The following is a 15,581-nucleotide window of genomic DNA, read 5'->3' on the forward strand; positions in this document are numbered from 1 at the left end:
CCGGCATTACGTATTTAATTTGTACAGCGCACCGGCCTTGTGCAACCCGAACATTGACTCCATTTTAAATGAAAATGACGCGGCAGAATTGTTGTCGTGAGTGTACAACTTACGTAGGACGGCGGAATGTATCTTGCACTACGTGCGATATGAAAGCCGAATAGTAAAAAAAGAAAAAGAAAAAAAAAGGAGTTCCGTCACTTCGTGTTTGGCATAACTACATCAGGAAAACAGTTTTTTTTTTTTTGCGTGGCCAAGAACCGTGTCTGACAAGTTGCGCGATGATATACACCATAGTTAATTATCTTCTAAGAGTAAAACTAAATTAAACCACGCTGTTGCGGTTGTCTGTTGTTTCTGTAAGTGTCGATCTCGCTGCTTAGCTTTGCGAAGGACAGCCAAGTATTCGCAAAAGCCATACAACTGGTACACAATATCCCTTTAAAAAATAAACACAATTTGACTCTTATGCCGATCATAGGCCCAAGCCCGGGCGCGCTTGGTACCTAGCCCATTGGCAGAAGAAACACAAACCAGTGTTTTTCTGTAACTATATCTTCACTATATTGCCGCTGCGATCCAATCAAACGGCATTGCTCTAAAAAGCAAAAAAAAAAAAAAATAGAAGCGTGCTGGCATGTAAACTTCGAAACGTCGCTTTTTTTTTTTTTACGTACCAGCACCATCAGTTCTATAATTTTGTCCACGCCAGTGGGCAATAAACGAGCGAGTGATACGGGTTCATCAGAGGTCGCGTAAAAGATAGAGAACAGTTCGTGAGCAACAAACAAATGCCGTCACCACCAAGAAATTCAAACTGCGCGCCCACGCACCACCACATGTATACAGGTTGTAGTCGCTGTGACAGCATAAGCAAATAGGGAGTGAAAAATACAAACTTAATCATACACTCCAGGAAAAATAAATAACAGTATGTTCAAAGGGTGCCAGCACTTACTTGCCCTGCTTGAACTGGTCGAAATATCCTTACGGTTTCCCAGCAGAAATAGTGCCGAAAAAACATACGACACCGACTACTTGCGACACGATCGCGCCATCGCATATCATCATATTTGACCCCGAGAGGATCAAAACCTTTCAAGACTTCTCATATACTCATTTGCCTACTTATACGATATCATTTAAGACGACATTCAGCACGCAAGAACGAAAAAGACCGACAGCAACCGCACGAGTATACCTTCCCTAGAAACACGGAGCATCGCACGCTCCAGTGGTTTGCCAGGCCAGGGACGGCGCCACCCGCTAGGCAATATTGCGGCGCCCACGTTGCAGTGTAACTTGCTAGAGTGTCAGAAAAATGTGATTTCAAGAGCTGCACAATATAGCTTTCAAAAATTTTTTTTTGGCCTTGGTTCGCGCCTCATTGTTAAAAAAATGATTTATATGTGGGGTTTAACGTCCCGAAACCACCATGTGAATATGAGAGCCGCCGTAGTGGAGGGCTCCGGAAATTTCGACCACTCGGGGTTATTTGACGTGCACCCAAATCTGAACACACGGGCCTACAAACATTTCCGCCTCCATCGGAAATGCAACCGCCGCAGCCGGGATTCGATCCCGCTACCTGCAGGTCCGCAGATGAGTACCTTAGCCACTAGACCACCACGGCAGGGCCATTGTTAAAAAAAAACAGCGCATATAGTTTATTATGTCTACGGGGCTTGTTGCTGCGGAGCTCGTTGAAAACATCAGGTAAAGCGCGAGGAGGACAGGGACGAAGCGAAGACACGAACTGACTGACAGACACGGGCGCTAACATGCAACTTGCAATTGCTGACAAGTAGCCCCATAACAGAAATAAGCACATGGCAAAACAGGCAATTCATCATGGGTCACTGAAACAAAGTTTGGGCCTGCGCCCGGGAACTGCACTAAACCGAGCTGCAAAAACATGTCAGCGCACACGGATGCCCGTCAACCATATATGTGTACAGAAAAATGGGCCGCGCACAATCTATACATGCATCTACGGGATATCTTGCGAAAATATCGCTTCTTTTCTCATTTAGTCTGTATCGCAGCCCACTGTCACCCAAGGCTTTCACAATCACATGAGCCGTATGACGAAATATTCCTAATGTGTCTGCTATATTGTGAGCGTTGCTGTTGACCTTTACAACCAAATATTTCCAATGTATACTTGTAGCACGTCCTTGTACAGTATATACTTGGTAAAGTGAAGCGCTATAAGCGTAACAGAAAGGCGAGATAGGTGGGAGAAACGCTTCTATGTGCTACAATGTTAGCACAATATAGTGTACCACAGGTGTTGCCTGTTCTACATTCCTGTTCCGTTTGCTGCTCTTCACTTTGCCAAGTATATACGCACCACCAACTGGCCTCAATTTTCACTCTTCTATAGGGTTATACAGCAGTTTGACTTCACACACAATGTTGTCGTTCCGTATACACTCAACGCCATGCTCTCGCCTTTCTCTTTTTCATAAAATTTATCATTACAATCCATCGTTAAAAGAGAGCCTTCTCTCTTCCCCCTCTTACATTTCACCTCGTTTCGATCATTGCTTTAAAGTGGGTGTGCCATTTTGCCGAACAAACCACTACAGGGATTCCTTCATTCCCAGAACAAGCAAAGACTGGAACTGCCTTTCCGCTGCCACCGCATCCCTCATCGACCCTGCAAACTTCAAACTCTCCATTTTGCAGCAATTGTAACATTTCGCTTACTTTTTGTTGTATAACCCCCACTCCTTTCTGTAAAGCTTTCGGGCGTGGAAAGTATTCAAATAAATAAATAAATAAATAAATAAATAAATAAATAAATAAATAAATAAATAAATAAATAAACGCCGCGAAAGAAACGTGCGTGTGTACTCACCGAGTAAAGAGCGCAGCGCGGCGTCCCCGTACCGGGAGGCGAAGTCGTGCGACAAGCGCTCGCACTCCAACTCCTCCTGGCTTTTGGGGGCGGGCCGCCGCAGCTGGACGCACCACTCGTCGTCGGGTCCCGTCTGGGTCGCCGAGTTGGTGCGGCGGCACGTCGGCGGCGAGCCGGCCGTGATCGCGCTCGTCGTGGTCGACGACGACGTCCAATGTTCGTGGCACCCGTTGCACGCCACTTGCTCGCCACCAGTGGGCGTCGGAGGCAGCGCGTTGTTGTTGTTGCTCACGCTGTCGACATTGCCGCCAGCAGTGGCGGTACCTGTACTGGTGGTGGTGACGGTGGTGGTGGTAGTGCTCGTCGAGCTGTTGTTATTGTTATTCAGGGAGTCCGCGGGCTCGTACGGAGGAGTCTTCGCCGACGTGGAGTCCTGACTAGGGGCCGTCGTCGCGGATTGGGGAACCGCGGTGCCCGGAGAGGGCCACGAGTGCGGCGGGAAAGTAAGCGGCGACGAGGGACAGGACGAAGAGGACGACGACTCGGAACTGGCTTCTTCCGAGGCGAACTCGGACCCCTGGTCTGAGCCCGGACAGGAGTCGGGACCCGAGTCGCCGCCGCCTGCGCTTCCATGGTAGCTGCGCCGGTAGTTGCCCTGGAATCCCTGGCGGCCTGGCTTCCTCTCGGTCCGGTACCACATGTACGAGTCTTTGGGGTACACCCTGGGCAAAATTAGAAAAAAAAGAATGCGGTGAGCACAGCGACACGGCTAATATCGATTAAGATGCTTTAGAAATGCACGTCACGCATCAACGTTATCCGAGTCCTTTTGCTGCTGTTTTGGCATCAAAAATCGAGCGCCAAAATAACACCGTCACACACGCGCACACCCAACACATTCACGCAACCAAACCACGTACAGCGCGACTATGTGCGAGTGTGAAGGTGTCATTTTTGTGGTCGGTTAATTTTGTGCCAAACTGAACTACCAACTAGCCCGACAACAAATTATTTCGAGTACATTATTCCGCTGCTATTACAGAGTAATTACAGAGAAATTTACAAAAAAAATCACTCCTGGCCCACGGTTGCTTTTGAGGAATAACGAGTGAGAGATCATAGTTGCAGCGTAAGTTTTCATTGTTTCATTAAATATGCGCATTGAATAGTGTTTTGTAATACGTTTCATGACCTCCAATGATAATAGGTGAAAACAAGATGCTTTCCTTGTTGTTTTAAATCTGCCCCTATAAAGAATACGGCTCCGAAAATGAACAAGGCAAGCCGTGACGATGTGTCAGATCGACTGATATGGAAGGACGTCAGGTATTTTACTCTGTCCTATGTGTAGAACGTGGAGTTATCGACAGAAAAAAAAAAACTTTGTTCATTAGAAGGCGTCAGTGCATGCGAAACTTCAGGTCGTGACTCTGTAAAGGATTCCCCCCTCCCCCCAAACACACACACACACGAAACAGCAAGAAGTTATTCTCAGTTTCGAATCCATGGAACAGACAGTTAACGATTAACTGAGCCACGCGCGTGAAAATTAGAATTCCAGTACTAACCAAGCCTAAAGACAAAAATTTATCATATACATGAAGCGAGAACGCCCACTAAAACTACTCTGCCGACCGAGCACACGGTGCTAGCTTGCTGGCTTAAAGCTTAAAGAAAATTAAAACAAAAAAAAAATTACTACAGCGCGCTTGCCGTTTAGCTCCGCCATCAATCTAGTTTATGCGCAGTACTCCGCTACTTCATTACGCAGTCCGACAGTTCAACGCGATGAGATGCAATTAGTTTTTCTCCGTCGACTGCGCAGCTAGTCACACGTTGTGTTCCGGGCGGCATTTTTACATCGCACGTTGTGTTTGCGCAGCGTAAGCGTGCATTGAAAAAAAAAAAAAGAGAAGAAAACCTGGTTTCGCTCAACAAACTTAAGCCTTATTAGCATGCGCGCACGCAGTCCCGAAAACTCGTCTCGGTTCAAACGGTCTCGCATTCACGAGCACGTGCACTGCGTCGTCACTCGAACAAAGCCGAGCGTTATCTCTTGAATTCGAAGAGCGAAATGTCTCGGGACAGACGATGAATATGCCGTGACATGAATAATATACATTGCTGTAAAAAGAGTGTCAAATACCTGGACTGATGAGAGGCAACGCAAGATAACGAATTTCGGATAAGCCACGAGGGAGATGTCTCCGTCGCGTTTTTAATTGAACAAAAAAAAATCAGATGAGGATCAAACTTTGGCGCTATACGTGACGAAAAGACACGCTTACGCACGCACGAACATAACCCTCGGGGCTCGCGTAATTCACAGCACGGCCCGAGAACACTAATTTTTCGGCCCACGCTTCCACAATAGACGACATCGCGGTACGTTATACCTAAAAGAGGAGAGACAAGCGAATACACCGTGAAGCGCGAAGGCACAGCTGGCAGGGAAATTCCGCTCGTGCCGGAATGCATTAGGGGTAAAAATTTTCCAAGAAGTGAAACTGATGCGACGGCAAATTAGTTTCGAGAACGCCCGAACTATACGGCCACCGCGGCACCTTTTGTTCACTCAACAGGCGAATCCATCACAAAAAAAAAAAAAAAGAAGTTTCTATTGTGCACGCCGGGCGGGGTCTGCCGACGTCAAAAAGGACAAAAAAAAATTCAAACAAAATACCTAGAGCACGACAAGGGTACATTTCTTGTCCCAAAGCGCGCCCAGCAAGGTCAGCAACTTCCTTTTTTCCTTTCGAGTCCTCGTGCGTAATTGCTCGAATCAAAAGTATAAAAGAGAAAGGACTTTAATGCAGAAAAAGGGGGTGCTCTCTTGTTTTTTTTTTCTGAGTGCAAAAAGCATACGCAGCCCCAACAGCAGGATACGTGTGCTAATGTGCCGACGTCGGGACCCTCGCGACAAAAGGGGGCTCTGAGGTACAAGAAACATTCCGGCAGGTTAAATTATTCCACCCGGGGGGCTTGCCTGTTCTCTATACCACACCGATAACACGCTGCACTTGAAATCCGTCCTCCCAGGCACCCCTTGCCATTCATCGCTTTATCCGCAATGCACGCATCCATTTCAAGGTGCCGTTGTAGCAGCAACGCAAGAATTGAACTATCATTCGGAGAAAAAGAAAGAAAAAAAAAGCAGAAGAGAGCTTTACCTCCTTTTTGTGAGGGATTCAGCGTTACTGTAACCTTCGTTTTCTTTGTCACGCATTTTTAATTGGACGCGAAAGAGACCTTCGAATACGACCGAAAATCGTTATCCAATCACGGCGCTGCGAACGGTTTCAGGAAGCTGATTTAGCTGGCCACTGCATTCAAAAACGCAGTGTGTTTGTCGCTGTGAAACTGCAGTGTCTGAAGCTTGCGTTACTGAGCATAACGTTCGACGTGTCAACAGTCACGCGTATTCAATCCCTGCTCTTTGAAGACAATCAAAGCAAATGAGGGGAAAAAGAAACAAGCCCGACCGAACTGAGTACTATGGGATAATACGCCGTTTCCCACGATTTACATTGTTTGAGCATGCGTGCTATTACGATGGTTGACAAGCGCACATGGCCACCTCATACAACCTTCATTTCCGTCTTGAATGTGCGACAGCACTTGTTTCACCATGACAATGCTATTTCTCACTGCTTGCGAGGTATGACAATAAAACGATAAAAAGCATATAAAGCTATTTCCAAACTGATTTAAAAGTCCACGAACAGAGAGTTTAACCTAATATCTATAAGAAGCAAGAGAATCGCGGAATTTTCAGGGGAATAAGAGCAACGACTGTTAAGTGATCCGGCTTCACGAGTTGTACAAGGGCTAATCCGTCAGCGATGACCTATAAACCGCCGAGCGAGGCATGTACGAAATTGTACGAAAATCATATTGTCCATTGTATGTCGAAGAATGCAGCAAAGTTCCATCCCAGTGACTTCGCAACAGTCGTGCGGGAAAAAATACAACGAAGAGTTCACTGACACGGCCGATTTGGCAACGAGGCCCCGCTGCTGACAAGGCGCTGGCAGCCGCTGGAGAATCTCCAGAGGGTCAATTTGAAAACAAAAACAAAAGTTTCCCACAGAAACAAGTGTCGGATGCTCCGGCGATCGTCCAGTTAAAAGGACCTAAAACTTAGTGAACTAGTTGGATCTGAAAGCTCGTGTAACGGAATGGCAAGCAGTAAGTAATCTAGGCAATGCGCAGGCAGAGATGGTAGCCCCTGCCTTCTATCTAGCCAGGTCGGCGGTTCGACGCCCGGTGTAATGGCCTCGAGCATTAAGCGACCGCTGGGCATGCCCAACTGAATACCTTCCCAGCGGGAAGCCCCGCGTTGAGACGCAGCCACTCGCCACCCAACGAGGCTGGTCCCTTGGTCTCGCCAACACAGCTCGCCGTAGCTTTCGTTCAGGCAGCAAGCACTGCGAGGGCTTCCGCCTCTACGGACATACACACGTTCTCGGAGGTCGGGTCGGTAAGCAGGAGGACGCCCTTGCTCGTACCGGGGCTATCTCTCTCTCTCTTTTTCCATCTATCATGAAAGGGGCTTTACAGACATTCCAGCGTTCCGAAGAAGGGACCCTTCCGGTTTCGGACCTAACACCCACGCCCGCTGGTTCGGGCGAGCCTGCGGACGCAGAGAGGGAGGTGGCTTCGGACGCGGAGAGGGAGTGACCACAGCCCTCGCCGTTTCTGATGTTTTTCTACGCTCGGCCAAGGAAGCCCTTGACCACGAACGGGGGAAGCAGCGCGCGCTTGTGAGGGATGCACACCTCCTCAACGCCGAGCGTGACTGTACGAAACGGACGTGAAACAGCGCTTTAGATGGAGGACTACGAAGGGAAAAAAACAAGTGTGTACGGTAGGAATGGAGTTTTTATGGGAGTGACGAAATGCACAACGTCGCTGGATGTCGTCACACCACGTGTGTTTCCCGAGGAGTGGTTTTAAAGGAAACAAGTGCAGAAAAAATTGCCGCACCGTAACTGTCAGGGGAGGCCATTTTTTTTACTCTGCATGCGGCGCTGATGTGCTTCGCAGCCACACTAGCCATGCAGCTATGTAAATACATATGTGAGTGCAAGTTCTTCCAGTGAATGCATTTCTTCTATTCTTTTTTTCTTTCTTTCTTTCTTTCTTTCTCATCTACAGTAGCTACATTACAATCATTCAGTCAACGCCCGCCTTGGAACCCCTCGTATTACTCTCGCTTTGGCAATAATTTGGCGCCGGAGTGAATTTACGAATGTCGTGATACAATCAAAGCGAGTTCATGCGAATGCATATTCCTGCGCGCTACGGATGTCCCTATGTGTCGGATTGTCTTCTGTTCGAAACTCCCGCGACACAAGTTGTGACTACCTCCCTCCGCTCGGCATCGGGTGGTTAGACGCAACATTATTGAAAACAGATAATAATGCAACCATCGAATTCGAAGGCTGCAGATTCGGTCACTGCCACCGGCATCCCCTTTTATTTTTTTTTTTTGTTCACACCTATGTAATACTTACCACAAACTACATCGCCCATACTCACCTTGGTCTTATTTACCAGCTAGTTCTCATTAATATTGTGTCTAACAAAAACAAAACAAGAAACGAGCCCTTAACAAGTCTCCCATCCCCCCCCCCCCTCTTTTTTTCTTCGTCGTATGGTTGGTCATTCATATGCCGAGGAAAGAGCGCGTAATATTTGGGGAAAGTGAGCAAACGGCAGTGGCACTAGCGACAAGTCCTTCGTGTTTGCGAAAGACAAACTCGTAAGCACGCTGGAACATGAACAAAGAGACCCGGGGCAATCCGTGCGGGAAGTTTTCGGCTGCTTGGCAGGGAAGCGCGCGGTTTGCGACGTGCGCTCGCTCTTGTCTTTGTTTCTAATACGTTTCCGCCCAAACACCACACGCCGTCAACAGTGAGCATTTGTCGACGCGATTTGTTCACACCATTCGCTGTCTGTAGCGCTGGGGTTGCGACATATATGACACTAAAAATAGTGAAACTTGACATTGTGTCATATATGCCACTTGATATGTTCTCGGTCACTATAATTGCAGTCGAGTACACTTTTCAGGGTGCATTAATTAGTAGCTTATCGAGAATCCCTTCTCTACTTCACTCGATTTCTTTTCTCTTGCATAATACAATTTCACTAATCAAAACTTGCAAGTTCATAACAGCAATCATAGCGAATAACGCATTTTTCTATACCCACTTAAGTCACTCAAAAAGAAGCAACAATAAATAAATTTCCAGTATCCAAACGCGGACTGAGAAGGTAGCCAGAGAAGAGATAGAAAAGAACATCCAAACTGCATTTGTGCGGTGAAGCAGCCAATCACCGAAAGCAAAGCTTATGGCAAAATGCTAAGCAAAAATTAAAGACCACCGGCAGGAGTTGGGTAGTCTTATTTTACAGCACGTCATTCGGCATTTACTCGCCAGAGAGCACGTATCCTTTATGCAAACACCTAGCAATCATGCAGGAGGTGCCCTGGAACAACAATAAAGAAAAACAAATCTTGAGCCGCGGTGTTAACCGGCAGCTGTGGGCAATGGCGCGCGGAGATTAGAAGCTGCTTAACATCCGCAAAGAGGATAAGAACGAATTAGGAACGCTTTCATCTGCACAGCTGCGAAGACAAGTCCTGTCGGCGCTAACCTGTTCGTGTGGTCACTGGCTAACCTGTTCGCGTGGTAGCAAACTGGACTCTTCTAGTTGTCTGCTCTTATTTCGCTTTCTGGGCGGACGAGTACCGAAGGTCATATTGTCACGTTATAATGTCGCACAAACCTGTAACTGGAGGTCGGTCCTTCATCAGGACATATCTAAATGGAAGCACTGTTATATCAGTGATGACGCTCGAGTCTGCTGCCTGATCGTCAAAGGCGCGCCAAGGGCCGGGAGCTCCCAGATCGCGAGGTCAGCCAGTTCAACACGAGTGAGGTTAAACAAACAAACAAACAAACAAAAAATCCTCGCCCAACTGTCATAGGCAGAGTGCAATTGGTGAGTGTTTCTGCCGGTTTCCCGAGGCGACTCGCGGCAAACGCTTAATTTTGCGAGTTGATCGGAATGCGAAAGCCAACGTTTGGCGGCGCGTTCGGGATCGCAGTCGGTTCCTCTGGAATGTCCCGGTTCGAACGCCGCTGCACCGAATTGCTCGCCGTGTGCTGGCAAGTTCTTATGGGGGAGCGGCTCGCTGACCCAAGTGGCAATCGGGCCGGACAGGTTCCTTCCTGCGCTCGGGGCCAACGGAGACGCGTCCCGTAATGGGCCTCGCCCCGGGGTTTCTCACTGTGTCAGGGTCGCGTCCCGTTCTTTCTCGTTTCTTGTTCGTCGAAAGATGAGAGAACCTGCAGTGACCAAGCCTCGGAACGGAGAATGGCCCCGGAGAGACGCTTGCGCTGCGAGGAAGCGCCCCACGCGGTCAAGCGGTTTCACCGCAACTAAAAGCCACGCTGAAGAGACGAAAAATTCGTGGACACGAGGTGCAGCTGGCGCCCGATTTTCAACAAGAGAGAGAGAGAGAGAGATAAATAGAGAGGAAAGGCAGGGAGGTTAACCAAGCTTGGCTCGGTTGGCTATCCTACAGTTGGGGTGGGGGAAAAGGGGAATAATAGAACGAAAGGAGACAGAAAAGAAGAGGAGTAAGAAAGAGAAGCATAAATAGTCAGCTCGAAACTACACAGCACGGCCTCGCACAGTTCTTTCACAAGCGGTCGTGAAGTTTGGTGTTCCTTAAAAAGTACAAGAGGGCTTTCGAGGCTTTGCGCGTATGGGAAGCCGTCGGCCAAGGTCCCAGGATCTTCTCTTCTGTAAGCGGCCGTGAATCCAGCTGACAGAGCTTGACAAGAAGTCTTGTCTTCTTTAGGGCTGCCACTTTTGACTTTTCATCTCTTCTAGCTTTCATCTTCACAATTTTCTGTACATTGAAGTATTACTGTCCTTGCATCTCATTCTAACGTCAAGGAGCGTGAGGTGGGGGGCTAGCTGCTAAGACACGGAAAACATTCAAACAAAACTATCATCTAGCAACAAGAGAAGCAGAAAGAAGTGGACGGGATCAACGCAGACAAATAAGGCATTCTAACGCCCTTTTCAGTTAGGCAATGCCAGCACTGATGCCAATCCTGCGACTTTTCCGTTTCATATTATGATGACGATGATTGCCGGGGTGTTACGTCCCAAAACCACGATATGATTAAGAGGGACGCGTTAGTGGAGAGCTCCGGAAATTTGGGCAATCTAATGTTCGTTAACGTACACCTAAATCACGGCTATATAGCACTTCTCCGCTATCGAAATGCGGCCGGCATTCGTTACCGTGACCCTCGGGTCAGCACTCAAGCACCGTATAAACATGGACAAGAGCACCCGTGGTCGGCCGTTTCGTATATGTTATCAACATTCACTTACGCCCGCCGTAGGGTTTCATCGAACGTTTGTAAGCTACCTGACATTCAATTCACGAGCCAATTTATAGTTTCACTTCAGCGCAATGCACGCCTTCAATTTAATCACGCATTGCTCACGAAATGTGCTGCGAGTACGAATATGACAGATAAGTGCAAGAATATAATCAGTCGTTGTCTTTAAACAGTTAACCAAGACGGCACCTAACCTCACACGAAATGTATCCCGATTCTGAGGTGATTGTTGAACTACCTAACGTAAAGTTTCGGCTGCGAAGCTGCTACATTGACTCCCGACCGCTCTCAGTTAGTCATTAGGATAGTTAGTCATGTAGACACATCGATAATGTCGTTCATCATCGAATACTTGTGTTTTCAAACAAAAAAAAAGTCATCACCCTAAGCTAGAAAGAGACACAAAATTGGAGGAAGCATCAAATGGCTCTTTGAAGTAGAAGCAGCAAGTCGCTAAGCTTGTCTACAACTCGCCCAAGTATGGCAAGCTTTGACCGTTAGCTGGATGGGAGTACAGGCTGGGAGTACAGATGCATGATGTCTTTTGACTACAGTGAAGTAAATAATCGTGAACAACTCCCAGTTTTAGACCTTTTGTAGAGTATTACGTAACTTCCCGGGCGGCTTGAGAGGTTACCGAACGCGCCGATTGCGAAAGGGCTTCCAATCGTAAGTCACGGCACGCCGCTTTTTACCACGTAATAAAGCCATCAAGAAGCTGGTTTCGCCTCGGGTGTCGTCAAAGAGATAAGAAGCAGCAAGGGGGAGACCTTTGCACCTTCGCAAATGCGCGAAGGTTGCTGCGCGTGTCACAATTTTACCGGTCCACTTGAAAAAAACGCTAAAGCAAAACGCCGAAGACCCGTCATCTGAAGAGGAAATGGCTCGCCCGTTGATCCGATGTGCCCACCGGTCTGAGTGCCCATTCAGTGGGCTCAATTTCGTATCGAAGCGGCCAAATCTTAATGCTTACTAAATGCAGGAACTGCTCTCGGCGTGGTCATACGTAATGTCCTCGTACGTGAGGGAACTTCCGAAACGCCGCAGCCTTGCATTAGGCACGGTGTTACGCTCAACACCCCCTATTCACGGCCCATTCGTGACCGATGTTCACGATTCGCCGATGGGACATGCACGGCCCGTTGTCGTTTACGAAGTAAAGCACGGCGAAAATGTCGCGTCTTTTCCTCGTGGTTACATCGCGAGCGGGGCTCCGTCTATGCAGGAAAGCACGCGCAAAAGGAAAACGTTTGAGCATTACAAAACACAACATTGTACATATATATACTGCTCGAGCTAAGACAACCCGAAATGACGTCACGTTGCTAGGCGGATAAGGTCTCCGGGCTGCTGATATTCATCATCGGCAGAGCTTCCCTGTACGCACGCATGTACGTATACATGTACGCACGCATGTACGTACATGTACGTATACATAAACGACAATAACGCATCGTAGGGGCGGAATTCTAGAGAGCTATAGGGAGCTTAAAAGAGCTAACGCAGTAGCCATGCCCGTTTGAAAGGCCACACAGGACCGCAATTTCCGTCCACAGTGCCCAAAGTAGCGTGTTTTGACCCAGAAAGAGTACGTTTATTTACAAAAAAAAAAAAGTATGGCCGAGTGGTCGGCTCGTTTCTCGTTATTTAGCCCCGGCCCCAGTGGCACTAACAAAAACGGCAACTCGGCGCCCTGAGAGCAAGCGGTTAAAAAAGCAAGCATCACATGCGCACCTATAGTCACGGGTACGGAGCTGGTGCGGCATCAGCGCGCTCCCTTTCATACCATGTATCTTTCATTGATTGTAAACAAAGAAAGGCAAAAAAACAGAACGGCCAGATAATGCATATCACGAAGATTTAAACGACTCTGAAGACTAATGTTGTCGCGTCTATGGGTTATTATCTAGGCCTGAGCCAGGTGGTGCAGGTTATTTCTATGTTGATTCTAGGTCATTGCTTCACCTTAGGGATGCTACGCTGTAAACTGTGTGGCTAACTGAACAACCGACACGGACCGAAGAACTTAACGGGCGTTTAGTATACAGCTTCCACATGAGCTCAGAACGCCTAAGATGGCTTTTTGTTCTCTTCTTTGAACGAGCTCACGCGCTCGCAGACGCAAAGCTCGTCGTCTCCTTCTCGCAGGGCTGAACGCGGGCAATTCAACATGGTTGTCACTGCATCGACTATCAGCGCCGATAGGCTTGAGTGAAACAACACCTAGACAAGTCTCAGACACCGACACGTCGACGTTGGCCTTCCATGGCTTCGCGGTCTTCTGGCAGCCGCGGCTTGCATTTCCCGTCCCCTGTAGTATTCTCTCGTTTACAATATCGGGGGTCCTCAGCCCGTCGCTTCGTAAGTAATTGTTGGGCTAACTGTTGTTTTCTTCACGTTTAGTAGACCAGTGATAATTAGTGGGATTTACAGACTTTCTGCGGCACATACCCGTTCATGATTATGATTATGATAGTTCTCTGGATCTACTATAGCAAGAAACGACTCGCTAAATAGCTTTGCTGTTAAAAGGAAAAAGCGCGAACATACGAATAGAACAAAAGAATATGGAGGCCATGAGAAATAAACATAACCACCTAGTAATATGAAGCTTTTTTCATTTCTTTTCTTGACGCTGCTATACGTTCAGATTGGTTGTGTCTACTTGAGCTATGAATACGGACATAGGAAGATATATATATATATATATATATATATAGAGCCTCTTCAGGGAAAAGTAACGAAAAGAAAGGGCACATACTAAAGCGCAGCGTGGGCTGGCAGTTAAGAAAGTCACCGTACTGTGGCGCGCATAACAAGGAGAGGAGGACAGTGAGGAACGAGGCATTCAAACGTGGCAGCCATAAGCCACGTGTTAATCACGACGAATTAACAACAAGCACCCGTTGCAATATATCGCTCACTTCGCGCGCACAAGCTGTCTTCGACAAGCGTTGGACGCCACGTCGAGTAAGCTTGAAACGGGCTTCATCGCCGCGTCGGCTATGCTGCCGCCACCTTCCGGCGTAGACACACAAAACGAGGTATCGCTCGCAGCGCCGCCCGTACACGCGTTCGAGGGAGACAGCCCGTCGCGGCGACTGTGCGAACTCATGAAATATTCATAAAGCAAAAGCGGCAAAAAACGAGCGTTATTCAAATCCACGGCAAGATACGCTCGAGTGAAAACGAGGCGGTGCCCCATTTCTTCTCGCTGAATCAATACAGCTGGCCCTGTTTTTGTTCTTTAACTGTTTCCGCTCTGGCTCCGACGCAACGGAGATTTTTTCAAGGACGAGGTGCAGGAGCGCGCGAGTCGAAACGTGTATACGTTCGTTCGGCGTGGCGAAGCATTAGTGAGAAAGGGACGAAGTGCAGAACAGCTTGTATCTTACGCAGCTCTGCGATAAACGTCTCGTTCTTGCAGGTTCTTCAAACGAAGCTTGTTATAACTACCACACTTCGATAGCGGAGTCCTTCGCGAAAAACCTGGCGCCTTCGAACGTGCAAAAAAAAAAAAAAAATGCGGTTCCGAAGGCTCACCGGTCCCATTTGTATTACATGAATTCGCTGTTTCAAAGCGATCATGACTCCATCCTGAGCTTGTCCGCCATCATGCGTTCCTGATATGGCAATCTGTTTTTTTTTTTTTTACCGAGGTGACGCGCGTTAACGGTAAAACATTTAATCGTTCCGTGACAAGATTGTCACTGTTGCCTGTAGCAGAAGTGTTGCGCTGCTAAGCACTCATATGAAGGCCTGATACCGGCATGTAGGAAGGAAGCAGTTAGGCGCATATTGCGATAGAAACAAACGTTTTAAGATCTTGTTCGTAGTGCTCTAGAATTTCGAAGATCTATTTCGTAACACTCTCAGTAAGTAGCCATCAGACTACGCTCATTCCTGAACGATTGTTAAGAGCCTGATGTATTGTGTACTTATTAAGTAAACCAGACTTGCATTGCCCAGCAAGCGTTTACGCTTTACGACGAACAGATGACAGCACATAATACCGCGATTTCGCGACAGATCATTGATACGGAGAAATAAGTTCGCAGTGTAGCCTCGGTTGTGGCGCGAATATTAGCGACATTTCATTAAAATGTTCGTTAAACAGTCCCAATGTGTTAAAAGACGTTAGTATAAAAAAAGCCAGGGAAGACCAGTCGTAGTTGAGTGAACAGTTCTTTATCAGTAGCGTCATGGCTGAACTAAGATCCAACTCGCGATACATATAGCCATTACAGGGTTACAAAAGAACTATTTTTATTCAAAGGCAGCCACAT

The 15,581-nt window shown here is 47.6% G+C and overlaps 1 protein-coding gene across 3 annotated transcripts in view; it reads right to left on the bottom strand.

Annotated features, from left to right (window-relative positions):
• The window catches only part of Shrm (shroom), a 483,853-nt gene that overhangs the window by 13,011 nt on the left and 455,261 nt on the right, over nt 1–15,581 (bottom strand). For all 3 annotated transcript variants that reach the window (XM_075882065.1, XM_075882066.1, XM_075882067.1), the window contains one exon: nt 2,864–3,585. In XM_075882065.1, the coding sequence (XP_075738180.1) occupies nt 2,864–3,585 (722 nt within the window). The remainder of the gene's footprint in view (nt 1–2,863; nt 3,586–15,581) is intronic.

Source organism: Rhipicephalus microplus, chromosome 2 (genome assembly GCF_043290135.1).
Source record: "Rhipicephalus microplus isolate Deutch F79 chromosome 2, USDA_Rmic, whole genome shotgun sequence".
Classification (NCBI taxonomy): Eukaryota; Metazoa; Arthropoda; class Arachnida; order Ixodida; family Ixodidae; genus Rhipicephalus; species Rhipicephalus microplus.